The sequence below is a fragment of the Labeo rohita genome, chromosome 16, assembly GCF_022985175.1.
Source record: "Labeo rohita strain BAU-BD-2019 chromosome 16, IGBB_LRoh.1.0, whole genome shotgun sequence".
Taxonomy (NCBI): domain Eukaryota; kingdom Metazoa; phylum Chordata; class Actinopteri; order Cypriniformes; family Cyprinidae; genus Labeo; species Labeo rohita.
The window spans coordinates 20,691,356-20,705,233 of record NC_066884.1 but is presented as its reverse complement, the minus strand read 5'-3'; the positions used below and the strand labels follow the sequence as shown (position 1 = coordinate 20,705,233).

Below are 13,878 nucleotides of genomic sequence, written 5' to 3'. Positions count from 1 at the left end.
TCCTAATGATAAAACTATTTATTAAATGCCTTAAATTAATTCAATTTAGTAAATATATTCATATATTTGACCCTAGACCACAAAACCAGTCATAAGGGTCCATTTTCTTCTGAAAGCTGAATAAATAAGCTTTCCATTGATGCATGGTTTGTTAGGATAGAACAATATTTGGTCAAAATACAATTATTTGAAAATCTGGAATCTGAGGGTGCAAAAAACTAAAATAATATAATTTAACAAATAAATAAAATATTGAGAAAAATTACCTTTAAAGTTGTCCAAATTAAGTTCTTAGCAATGCATATTACTAATCAAAAATGAAGTGTTGATTATTTTTTTGATATATTTAGGCACAGTTATTTAAATAAGGTGGTTTTAAGATCATCAAAAACTCAAAAATAAATGTTTTCTTCTCTTAAAAAAAATAATTTGGAGCATACCTAGGCAGGCTGCCATAGGCAGGTGGTTGGGTTCTTAGTTGCACTCCATATGAATCTCCTTTTTCTCCCTCTTTCAGTACAACGTAGGGCTGCCCACCGATGCCCTGCACCCTCACTGCTACTCCATAGCGAGGCAGCGGCTTTCTGGGTGCCTCTCTGCGAGGCTGCCCACCCACTCCCCCTCCAGTGTCTTGCAGGTCATTTATAAAACGAATCTGTACACCATGGTCCACGGGGGGATTCCTAGACATCCTAGAGGGGAGATAAAAAAGAAAAAGAGAGACAAACATAAGTGATAATGTCAAAAATATATAGAATTTTTGGCCTGGCCAGTGACCTCAATATCAAACAGATCAAACACTCCTCATGGGTTCCAGAACTATTTTTCCAACTCAGTTTCAGAAAATTCTTCAAAAATAGGGTGTTAAGTCTTCATCCAAAACAACCAGCTCAGAGGTGAATCACATCACTACAAAGAAACGAAAAGTATTTCTTTTTCTGTCACAACCCTGCATGTTCTTTCCCTCATACCAGCCCTGACAGAAGCAATATGATGTCCTTCAGATTACACTCCACTGCACAACCTGATCTGAAGTCACTTTCCCCTCTACGGACACTGCTCTCCTCATGCCTAAAAAACACTTTACTTCAACAAAGATACCATGGTGAATTCCCTTTTTTTTAATTGTTGGATTGTGTGTCAGAATTTGGAGCAGTACTTTACATATTCGACAATTAGAAAGCTTTTATTTAGAGGTTCAAGCGCGTAGTGCTGAAACCCAATTGTAATTAAAATGGCCAAGGATCAGCAATCTCCACATAAAACTGATCAGGAAGACCAAACCATAAGTCGTAGAGACTTGAAACTTGGAGGGGATACAATGTCAGCACGGTTCGCCCCAATTGGCCTGACGGGTGCTACAGCGTTCAAAAGTACGAAACCGCTCATAACTCCTTAACCGGTCGACGTGTCATCGGAATCCTTGGCTCACGCCGAACAAAACACATGCCTCTGCAAAATTTAGGGGTATTTTTTTTTTTTAAACTACTTTTGCGAACTAGTCCTAGGTTTTTTTGCCTGATCGAAACCAAACCAGTAAAAAAAAACACCAAAAGGTTTGAAACGGACGGACTTTTACTAAAATGGCTATAACTTTTGAATGAAATGAGGTATCTTCGCCAAACTCACAACGCATATTTAAGAACTGAATCTGAAGTCACATTTTAAAAGTTGTGGAACTTGGCCACTTGGTGTTCAAAAAACGGCCATAAAAACATGCCTATTTGTCCTGTTGACATGAAAATCGATATGCAGTCTTGGTCCAAGTGGCACAAGTGGCTATGCGGACATTTGCATCTCTAAAAAAAACATGGTCACCATAGGCCGATGAACTTTGAGCACCTATTAGACAAGGTTAACAAAGGTCGACTGGAAGAAAACTCGGTGGGCCTGTTTGACTCGACCTTAAAGGTCAGTGAGAAATTTTAAAGGAATCAGCCACTGAGGGGCGATATCGCATTTTTCAAGTGCATAAACGATTGCATATTGCGTGGTTTTTCACACATACACGCAATATTCGTATCATAGACCTCCTCAACCACTGCTGTCAATCAAACCATTTGTTAAATGATTGAACTAGTCCTAGGTTTTTCGCTCGATCTGGAACAAAAACACTGCAGTGCAATTCTCTGGACTCTCTAGGTCAATAATTATAAAAGAAATTTACCCTTTGGGAAGCTACAACGGGGTCATTTAGAAAAGGGGCCTGTCCAAAAATGCCGAAAAAAACCCAAAAAGCCTAAACGAAACCTTCAAGAAACCTGGTGAGTGCATGCAACAGGTGATTCTAAACAAGCAAGCAAATTTTTAGGGAGATCAGAACACAGCTGCCGCTGTAACAGTCATAAACATTAAAAAACATCATGTTTCTATGGTAAATGACTTGGATTTTTTTTTAGCATTGATATTGGTCATTACAGGCTTGATAAATGTATGTAATGTCTTTTTTCATATATGCTTACATGCCTTAAAGCGCTTAAACCCTGCTGCTTGCAGCTATATTTATTTATTTATTTTTTATAATTAAAGGGTTAGTTCACCCAAAAATGAAAATTCTGTCATTAATTACTCCCTTTCATGTTGTTCCAAACCCGTAAGACCTTCATTCATCTTCAGAACACAAATTAAGATATTTTTGATGAAATGCACAGACAGCAACACAACTACCATGTTTAAGGCCCAGAAAGGTAGTAAGGACATTTTCAAAATAGTGACTTTATAGAATAATGACTTTATTCAACAATTTCTGACGACTGACACAAAAGAGGAGAAACTGTTGAATAAATGTATTATCTTTTAGAATTTTAATGATTTTAAATCCTTCTGCCCTAAATGATTGTGGGTAAATGCTAGAAATAATTTTCTTGTTTACTAAACTAAAGTAACTTTTAAACTGAACTGAAAGTCATTACATATTAATAAAAGCTTATAAAACAAACATTTTTTTCTTTGTTATATTGTGCAGTCCTTCACAATAAGATCAGGAACATTCATTATTAATAAAGCAAATGGGGTCGATTTAATATTGACTTTAACATCCTTGTAGACAACAATGGTCTGTGTTGAAATGTTTCTAGCCGACGCTACTCTCTAAAGGAGAATTTGAATGGGATTTTTACAAGCAGAACCCTACTGTTGTGCTCTATTGAGATAAAGACAGCCACAGACACGCAGACAGTCGAATGAGGCAGGATTGAATTACACACACTACTCCATGCTGCCCGTTACCTCTGACTCCTGGCACAGACGACCCAAAGGCCTTCATTATTCATTAACCTGAACACACACACTCACACACATTTGTATTTCATGGTATAGACGTTCCATTGACTTTCTATCCTAAACAACACCTTTTTTTAGATTTTCATTAAGACCAAACAAGTTATTTCTGAAAAAACCCACGGAAGCTCTGGCATTACTCATGATGTAATGGAGTAGAAAAATGAAGGTGTGTCTGGTGTGATGGAATGAAAGTATCTCAATAAGGAACAGATTAAGGAATGAAGGGTGTGACAGAGGACCAAAGTGCATTCCTAGACACCGGTACCATCTTTACCGTTTCTCTTTCCGTCACTTACACTCGTCATCCTCTTCAGTAACAAAAAGCAGCTCTGCGACACACTAAACGTACTTCAAACTACAAACACTTTCAGTTTGATCCTTACCAGTTTGGACCTATTATGTGCTTTGTCACCAGAAAGCTGTTTGAGACAGCTGACGTGTTCGTGTCAATGACTGAAAGCAGACTGAAGAAAGACGGGAGATTCTTGTGCTGATAGACAGGCAGGTGAAGCGCTATACAGGTGTATTGAGAATGCAGAAGCAGCACTTCAAAGATCATCATCTTCCTCTCAGACTCATTCATCATCTGTGTTTATTGTAGCTTCAGCAGTATTTATGTACTTTTACAGTGACAATGATTAAATTCCATGCAGCTCTCACACGATAGGTGGAGTTTCAGTCCTAGACAGCAGACTTTGAACGCCATAAAAGAACTATAAAGCAGGATGGCTTCTTTATTGATAGCGGGGAGGGGGGGCATTGTTACGTTGAATATGATGAACATTTATCCTGAGGGCCTAGAAAAATGCTGCGAACAGTTTGTGCAGCAGCCAGTTGTGATACAGCAACAAATCTGATAGTATCTTTCATTTTTTCACCATAATTCAAAGATATTACATTTTGAACCGAACAGTAATGCTGGCACATTGATCAAAGTTCCTTTGAGACAAGCCAGTCATGCTCCAATCTACTCAAACAGGCAAAGACCAAAATCTCCTGAACTGTCAGTCAAGATAATACTCCAATTATGTATTTCAAATCAGAAACAACACACACACAAAACAGCATTTTTCAAGCAGCTAACCATTCTACTGTTAAATAACACACTTTTGGCTATTTTAACTGTAAGAAAGGACTTTAATTCAATGAGAGCTCAAATGCAAAACAGAAAACCGAGAAAAGTATACTTCATCAATGTATTATTTAATAGACAACATGATTTTTTTAAATACATATTTTATGTAAAAACAGGTCACTTAAGACAAATTTTTGAAAATATTTCTATTTAGCTTCATTTTTTCAGTTAGTTGCAATGCAATATTTCTAATTTGATTTTAAGTCTGTTTTTTTATCAATTTTATAATGCTGTCAAATCGATTAATTGTGATTAATCGCATCCAAAATAAACGTTTGTTTACATAATATGTGTGTACTGTGTACATTTATATGTGTATACACTATATGTGTATTTATATACACTACTAGTCAAAAGTTTTTGAACAGTAAGATTTTTAATGTTTTTTTTAAAGTCTCTTCTGCTCACCAAGCCTGCATTTATTTGGTCCAAAGTACAGCAAAAACAGTACATTTAAAAAATATTAAAGATATTCTTCAAAGAATCCTGAAATAAAAAAATATACTAAACTGTTTTAAATACTGATAGTGATAATAATAATAATAATAATCTGCAAATCAGCATATTAGAATGATTTCTGAAGTATCACATGACACTGAAGACTGGAGTAATGATGCTGAAAATGTAGCTTTGATCACAGGAATAAATTACACTTTAAAATATATCCAAATAAAAAGTAGTTATTTTAAAGAGTAAAAATATTTCACAATATTACTGCTTTTGCTGTATTTTGGATCAAATAAATGCAGGCTTGGTGAGCAAAAGAGAATTCTTTAAAAAACTATAAAGGAAGTTATTTCAAACACACGACTGATGTTGTGAATTAAAAACAAGTTCTAATGTGTTTTATAACTTTCGTTTTTATAACTCTTTAGTTGGACAACAGGCTTAGAAAGGCTTGAACTGTATTGAACTGTGGATGTCGTACTGAACAGTTCCATATTATATTGAGAATTGTGATATCATATAAATATACACAGTACAAATACATATTACGTAAACACAAACTTTTATTTTGGATGTTATTAACCAAGATTAATTGATTTGACAGCACTTGTCAGCATCATTTCAATTAACGTAAAGCATTTTAAATAACGTTAGTCAACAATAACAACACTGATTTAACTCTCCTCAATCACTTTTGAATATGCACATGATGACTGTCAGATTGTTTCTTCTACTGTGTAATAACAGTGATCTGGTCAGACAAACAGCCAAAATTCGGTCATGGTCCAGGGCGATCCATTTCCTCTGTGTCAGTGTGTCAGTGGCCAGACAAACAGAGGCACCATTTAGCCTCTCAGCACTGCATTATCTGATAGGCTGAATGGAGGGAGCCCGTGAGTGGGACGGAGGGGGAGTATAAGGACCCTCTTCCCATTATTACAGTGAAGTGGGGCAGAAAACAAGAGCAGCTATGCTGAGAACACTGGCTTCTCTATCACACTCACTCTCTCCTGCCACATACACTGATCCAAATCAGAGATGTCACTCTTCCCTTCATAGGCAATAGCCAACGGTATGCAGGCGTTTACTTACATCCCGAACAAACGCACTTGATTTCAGCCACTCTAGGAGCAAGTATCTGTGCTTTAAAGGCGAAATGATGTCAATCAACCCATTGCCTTTTTTTTTCTTCTAAAGCATTGTTATTCTGAATTATAGGCATTATATCTGCTTTATCGTTTTCTCTTAAAATGATTTCATGATAACTTTTGCCTATCTTAAATGCTTTTAACACTAGATTTAACTCCATTCTCCTAGTAAATGCCAGTGAATTTGAGGGTTTACACTCTGTTTAACCCAGGATTATGAAACTCCAGAGTTACAAAGACTTCTGAAATGCAGTGACTAAAGGTTTACAATGTAAAACAATGGTGCTGAAGAAGGTCACAGTGAGTTGTTTAGCAACCAAGAACCAATCATAAACTAAACAATGCTTGTCTCATTATATATTCATGGACTGTGTCACAAAAACTTTCAGCTTCAACAGTCCTATTCAGCTTCTACACATTATGAAACAGTTGAAAACGTTAAGGAATGGCAGCAAAAACACATTCATTACAGTAATGAACGTACAGTATTGCTTTTGTTTCTACAAGCGGATAAGCAGGTGCATTCTCGTGTGCTGCTGCCAAACTAAACAGTATTAATTATTATATTAAATTCCTAAAATCATTTATCCATTCTTAGGCTTATACAGCATATCTGCACCACTGAATAACAGATAGTGTTAAATAATATCAGATTAGCAGATGATGAGCATTTTCTGTATTTAAAAAATAAGTCATACAGTATTTGTGTCCTCTACTTTGACTCTAATGGACAGAAAGGGAAACAGTCAGACTTAAGGTAAAGGATGAATACTAATGGTTATTTGCAGTTTGCAGTGTAACATTTGGTAGCTAGCCAATTATTTTTTGGAAACAAAGCTTTGCACTCCCAATATTAGGGGTGGGTGATATGACTAAAATCTAACATTACGAGAAATTTTATTTCACAGTAACAAAATATATCACAATACAGTTATTTTGTTTTAAATAAGTTCTTTATGATATCAAAATTTTAGATACCACAGAAATTCCATAGGGGAGAGTAGGGACGGTTGCAACATGGCTTATCTTCTTCAAGCAGAAATAAGCTACAGTGATGATATTCATACTGCACATGCTTTATTGGCCGGCCCCTTATCCTTCCTGGAAGAAATCAGCCACATGTGACCATTCCTTCAACAAAAAATCATTTTCATGGTAAAAAAAGTTTTTTTAAAGATCACATTTTTGGTCATAGTGTCTAAATTGTTTGTGTAAGGCATCACACCAAATGCGATATTGTGTTGACAAAGATGCGACACAGAATAGGAAAAACACACAAGAAGATGGGAGTGAACTTCTTTTAACTTGAGCGCCGCATTTTTATAATGCCGTTTAATGCATTAGACACTGCAAGAGATGCAAGTGCAACAGTCAATTAAGTCCATGTTTACATAAAAAAATGGAAAAGCAGCACAACTGAATAAAAACCCTGTGAAGAACTACTACTGTATGTCTGATATTTCATTCTTGCATCATGGTGACAAGCTGAAAGCTGCTGTTCATTGTTTTTACAGAACATTTATAGTTAATAATAGTCTACTGGTGTTATACCTTCAGTCATTTTGAATTTAAATTAACTTGACTTTTGACATTTTTTGAATGCATTTTCCTAGTACTATTTCCAAACATATAAAACGTATAAGACAAGTTTGTACAATTTGTAGTTGTAGTTCATCTTTTCTGCAAAGATATTTAACAAGTGATTTGTTTAACATTAACATCACGTTGACAATTTCATGTGCTTAGAATACACTTTTCTTAAACTGGAGGTTTAATAAAGAAAAAGTTTCTTGAATCATGTAGTTACATTTTCAAATTGACTAGTTAAAAATCATTAAAAAAAAAAACATTTTTTAGAAAAACACTCTGGAGAATAAAAGGAAAAAAAAAAGAGAATTTAATTTTTTTGCCGTATCGCCCAACAAATAAACAAGAAATGCTACATACATTGTAAAAAAAAATCTAATGTAAAAAAAACACTGCATATTCTTCACTGTGTAAATTAAATGCATATTTCTCTCTGAAGTTACATCTAGTCAAGAGCAGTGAGAAATTTTCTCTCTTTTGTTGTTTGATATAACATAATTGACAGACAGCAGGAATATTAGACTGCTGTCACTTTAAGAGCTGCCCAGATCCAATATACTGTTACACGAATTTTCCTTCTCATCTGTTTGCTTTCACTTAAGACCTGAATTACTGTATTTACTGTAATTACTGTATTTACAAGGATATTTATTTAACCGTTCAAGGCCTATGAATCAACAAAAATAACTCCTGTGTTTACTCCTGTGCTTTAAGATCACCTTTCTGACAGCACTCTCATAAACAGTCTGTCAGACCTTGTGCACATATATCAAAATGAGTTCTCTTTCGGCTGCTGATTGCACTCAATCACTTAAAATCACGTTTTTAAACCGCAGTGCTTAAAAATAAATTGTCGTGTAACAATATCGTTGGAATCACATGGAATGTTTTTCTTCCAGCTGATGAATGATATAAACATTGACAGCCTCTCAGAATCCACCTGACTTTAAAAAACTTGAGCATTTAAGGTGGTAGACAACATAACTGTGACACCGGCATATAAACAGAATTAGATCATCCATTGGTGTATATGCTAAAATATATAACATTATAGTTATCTTTCAAGGTGTGAACAGATCAGATAATGTAAGAACGTACCAAACCACAAGTGTCTGCCTCCAACTAATTAAACAATCCAAACAATGTTAGATAACTCAAATCTAGACTTCATCTTGCTTGGCTGTCTAACTTGTACACATCCACAGTCAAGATTTAGCACACTCACTTAAACCTGTTAAAATAACCGATTATGAGATATTTACACATTATGACAGACACATACTGTACTTTTCACATCATTTCATGATGTAACAACAAACAAATCTGTGTGCACATCTTAATGAACCACACTTCTAAAAAAAAAAAAAAAACTGCCTCACACCAGACCCTCCAGGGACACCTGTCTACAGCTCTGAGTCTGCAACCTCTTGTTCTCCCATTAAATTGAATTCTCCCATCTTAAATTGAATCGGGACTGCCGAGCTCTCAGATGTGGAACGTCTAATAGAATTAGAAGGGAACTGAGGCAGGAGACATCTGTGCAGTCAGTATAGTTTGTATTGTCTGCACTGACTATTACAAACCAAATCAATGCGACTACAATCAGTGCATCCGATCGTGTTTAATTTTGCTCAGACATGCGTCGCATCAGATGTCATATCAATATGAGATATGACTCCAGTCTCCTTTTTTCAGGTCATAACTCTTTAACACGGGAGGCAGAGAGAACAAGCATGCTTGGCATTCCCAGTGTCATTTAGGTTTTCAACGTCAACCTTTCAGCAACACTTTTCAAATCAACAGATGGTGTATATTACAAGACAAGCAATCTGATGGGAAACAACCTGAATCTCTGATCTCATTTCCATTAATTTGAGAAGGATAAACCAATCACTGATATTCGCTCAGGGGTGATTTACCTGACAGAGGTGACACCTGACAGAGTTCATCTAGATTACTCTAGAAATTAAGGACTCAAGTTGCTGAGAGAAAGCATTTGAGAAAGTGTAGCCCATTGTAAGCTTTCATCCCATTTTAAAGAGTCTGGTATCCCTCCATTAGTGCTCGACTCCCCTTTGCATTCTTTATCTCCTGCCAAACTCCCTCTAAATCTCTTCTTTCCACCCCCATCCCTTCCTGAACTTCAGTCACTCTTCTTGTTTTAGTCATAGACAAACAAGAATTTCTTCTTCTTCTGTGTCCAATGGATCTCACCGGCATGACTGAAACAGGTTCCACTGTTGCCAAACACAAATCACACTTCCAGAAACCCACACAATATGCAAAGAAATCTTATCTAATAACAGCATGTGATGTATTCCTGACTCCAAGTTTTTCAACTTGGAAATACTAAAGCATGTTATGACTCTTAGCTGTGAATGACACTAGAGGATTAACGTCTCATACATGGTGATAGAGCGGTAATAACATTATGTTTGTCTATGGCTCAGCACAAACTAGTCATAGGTCAAGAACCAAGATTCCAGTGTGATATGGGAGATGCAAGAACAATAGGTTTCGGTTTTATGGTCTAAATATGTGCAAACAATGATTCAAATGAAAAGTATGCTTTTAATTAATTCCAAAGATTCCCAAACAGGATGTGTGCACCCTCTGAGCGCACTTTAGAAGGTTCAAGGGGGTAGCTGGAAAGATTTCGCATCAAATCTATACAACATATATTACTATTTAATTGGATTTCATATTAATAAATGTGCCATTAGGTATCACTTGATGAAACTACACCATATTTACAGCCAGAATCATTAAAACATATAAAAATCAAAAGCTCATGTGCATCATTAGGGAGAAGCTGTGATGAGTAGGTTTTTCACCCCCAGAACTCATTGTTTTTCCAGTTTAGGTTAAATGACTAGAGAAGCCTGGCATACATTACTAGAGAGAAATCTATTGTTTCATCAAGATTTAATTAAACAGGAGTAAAAAAATAAATAAATAAATAATTACTCCTTAATTTCAGCCAAAATTGTAACAATGTATGAAAAATCTTGGTAAGTTTTTTTTTTTTCTTCCACCCTCAGAAGTGACTGTTTTTTCATAGTTGCAATGAAATCGCAATGAAAGTAGCGAAAGATCTTTTCTTCTGTATTATGACGTACATCCAAGTAAAATGAATTACTGAAAAAGAAAAAAAGCAGGGCAGGGGCTTGGTTAAACTCATAAATTGTTGCCGATATGATGGAGGCAATTTTGTTTCCAGGGTCTAACCGGATAAAATGATTGTAGAAGCCTGGTATATTTAATAGATCAAAAATTCTAGAAAAAAAGAAAACAAATGGAAAAAATGAAGTGGACATTTTCAAGTTTCTCAGAAATGATTGTTGTCATAGTTGGGTAAACCTTTGTAAGTGGTGAATGGAAACTATAACAAGTGTAGTTTTTCTGTTCCCATTTGCTCCAGTAGCAAAAGAATAAATCCACTTTAGCATTAACAATAGACCCTTTTCACATTTTCAAGGTTCTCAGAAGTATTGCTGTCATACTTGTCTAAACCTTTATAAGTGGTGAACGGAAACTACAGTACAATCTTAAAAATAAAGGTGCTCTAAAAAATTGGTTTTTTAAAGAACTATCTCTTTCTTACCTTTTTATAATCTGAATAACCTTCTTTCACCACAAAGAACCTTTTGTGAAACAGAAAGGTTCTTCAGAGCTTAAAGGTTCTTTATAGAATCATTTAGACAAAAAAGGTTCCTCTATGGCATAATGAAGCACCTTTATTTTTGTGTAGTCAACATTTGAAGTGGATCAAAAAAGTTGTGCTTAGACAAGAACAGGTTTTGTTTTGGTTTTAGTTTCAAATACATATTTTCCCCATTCCCATCAATAGCAAAAGAATAAATCCACTTTAGCATTGTTAACAAAAGACACTTTTCACATTTTCAAGGTCTCCAAAGCGGTTGTTGTCATAGTTGGGTAAACCTTTATAAGTGGTAAACAGAAACTATAACAAATATATAGTTTTTCCATTCCCATTTGCTCCAGTAGCAAAAGAATAAATCCACTTGAGCATTTCTATGACTTTCAAAAAGAGGAAACTTGAAAACGCTGATCAAAAGTGGCAAAGATGTCAAATTTGCCCTCGTATTAGCAACACTGCGGCTGCAGCGTTAACTAGTTTGTATTATGTTAGCTTCTTTTTGTAATTTAATGCCAAGGCAAGCAAACACAAAGTATTGTGTTATAATATAAAAAAACCTTTGCTAGATTATCAACAGTTAACAATAGTGGAAACTGGTTATCAAAGTCTATGAAAAGGGTAAATATTCATTTTATGTTAACTCTAAAATTGAATCACTGTAATAATATGCACTTTAATAATATCTACTGAATCATATGTAATGTATTAGGTAATAATAACACATTTATATGCTTTTCCCTTACTGATGAAGCTGTGGGGGTACAAAGAAACAGGTGGAGAAGCAATAATTTAATTAACTGAGAAGGAGAGTTTGTGTGCCATTGCTCAACCAGGGCCTATAAAATTCTTCTCCACTGAGTCACTGGTTTTAAATCTCTAAAGGTCCTGACGTCTGGATAACATGACCAATGAACTACCAAATGAGCCATGTATCAAATATAAACATCATTATCGCTTTAATTCACGTAAATGTTGGTTGTTCTTTTATGTAATAATAGTCCCTTTACACAGTACACGTTTGACGGCTTACCTGACATAGTAACCTGATCGTTCACGACGTGTTTGACAGACTCGTTATGCATTTGAATGAAAACTGGGCTATTCAAACAATGCTTTAAATGTTTAGCGGACTTTCGGGGCTGTGGTGAGGCGGTAAACAATCACAACACTGTTACAGCGGGATTGTTTGCCAAAATTGCCACGTCAAGCGTCTCTCTCATGAGTTTGTTCCCAAAGCGAGAAGCGCAGGTGTTCACCTGGCGATGCACCTGCGCTATGTGCGAAACTCAGTGGCTTATGAAGTCTCTCGGGGCGAAGAGAAAACCAGTGGAAAAAACTGTCATTACGCGGGCTAGACAATAATCCTTTGGACAGACATTAATCCATCTTTAAAGAAGACCTCTTAAGAATAACACAAAACAGGACTAAACAAAAATAAACCTCAAAGTATGGGAGCGAAACACTTTGAACTTCCCAGTGGAAGAAAGTTCAGCTACTGAAGCAGTTGGAGAATCTGGAGCGCAACAAACTTAGCCGCAATTTCTAGTCATAGCTAACATGTTTAGCGAGACAAAAATAACATTTAACCTACCTGATGTTAAGGGAAAGTTTATATTTCACTCTGCTGAATATTCCTCTGTTACCTCCTGTGGTTCTCCTTCATGAGAACTAACGGTGTAAAAGTAAAGAAGTTATCTTGAAATGTGACAGCTCTAACTAATAAACCCAAGGGAAAACATTTGCTAAAGACAACCTGTTACCTTTCAGACCGATACCATATGCTCCGCCCACTTTACGCGTGAGAATAATCTCATTGGCTGATCGTGGCGTCGTGGGTGGAACGCATGAAACCATTTCTCTTGCGGTTATTGGTGAGGTTGTGTGTCAATCACAATTAAATCTGGAACGTGCTTGTCCGTAAAGCAGTAGAGAAGTGAAATGCTCATTTGCTATGATTTAGAGACAGGAAAGTTTAGTTTTATCACTAAATTGACTCATTGGGTTTAAACTTCTGCGAGCAGGTTTACGTAACTGCCTGTTGCGTAATTTGATATCTATCAGAATAGAGTTGTCTTCTTGTAGATAAAATACAGACAAAGTCAAACATGATATTATTGTACATATTTAGGTGCATGTCTCATAAAAATGTCTGTTTTTGTAAATAAAGTTGATCGACTATGGGAAAAGCGCATCAAGTACAATCAAACACTACAAAGTACAGTCAAAAAATAGTGTAGAATCTATGCTAGTTAGCTGGTCCGCCGATGAGTAAACGTCCCGTGTGGGACATCTTGCAGAATATATTCAGTAGCATTTGGATTTTTTCTCTTTATCGTTTTCAATAACTGGAAAAACAGGTCCAGATGCTTTTCAATAAATTCTACAAGGCATTTCACAATGACTGACAGTGTTCATAAACACTAGATAACGCTTTTACTCTTCACTGTGGTAACCGCCAGTAGTCACGTGTGGGAAGAGGTGCCCAGTATTGAGTCATTTACCTTTTCAAAACAGTGTAAAAATAGAAATGCATGTAAAACATTATACAGTAGGTATTTAAGTCGGGGCCAGTTAGAACAGTTCTAAAACTTTGGAATGCCAATATAGTTTTCAAGCAG

The 13,878-nt window shown here is 35.8% G+C and overlaps 1 protein-coding gene across 1 annotated transcript in view; it reads right to left on the bottom strand.

The window, feature by feature from the left end:
* The window catches only part of LOC127178742 (cingulin), a 33,263-nt gene extending 20,242 nt beyond the window's left edge, over positions 1–13,021 (bottom strand). Inside the window, 2 exon segments of the mRNA XM_051131822.1 lie at positions 441–692; positions 12,852–13,021. Of these exon segments, the coding sequence (XP_050987779.1) occupies positions 441–691 (251 nt within the window). The 5' untranslated portion in view covers position 692; positions 12,852–13,021.
* Positions 13,022–13,878: the final 857 nt, after the last annotated feature.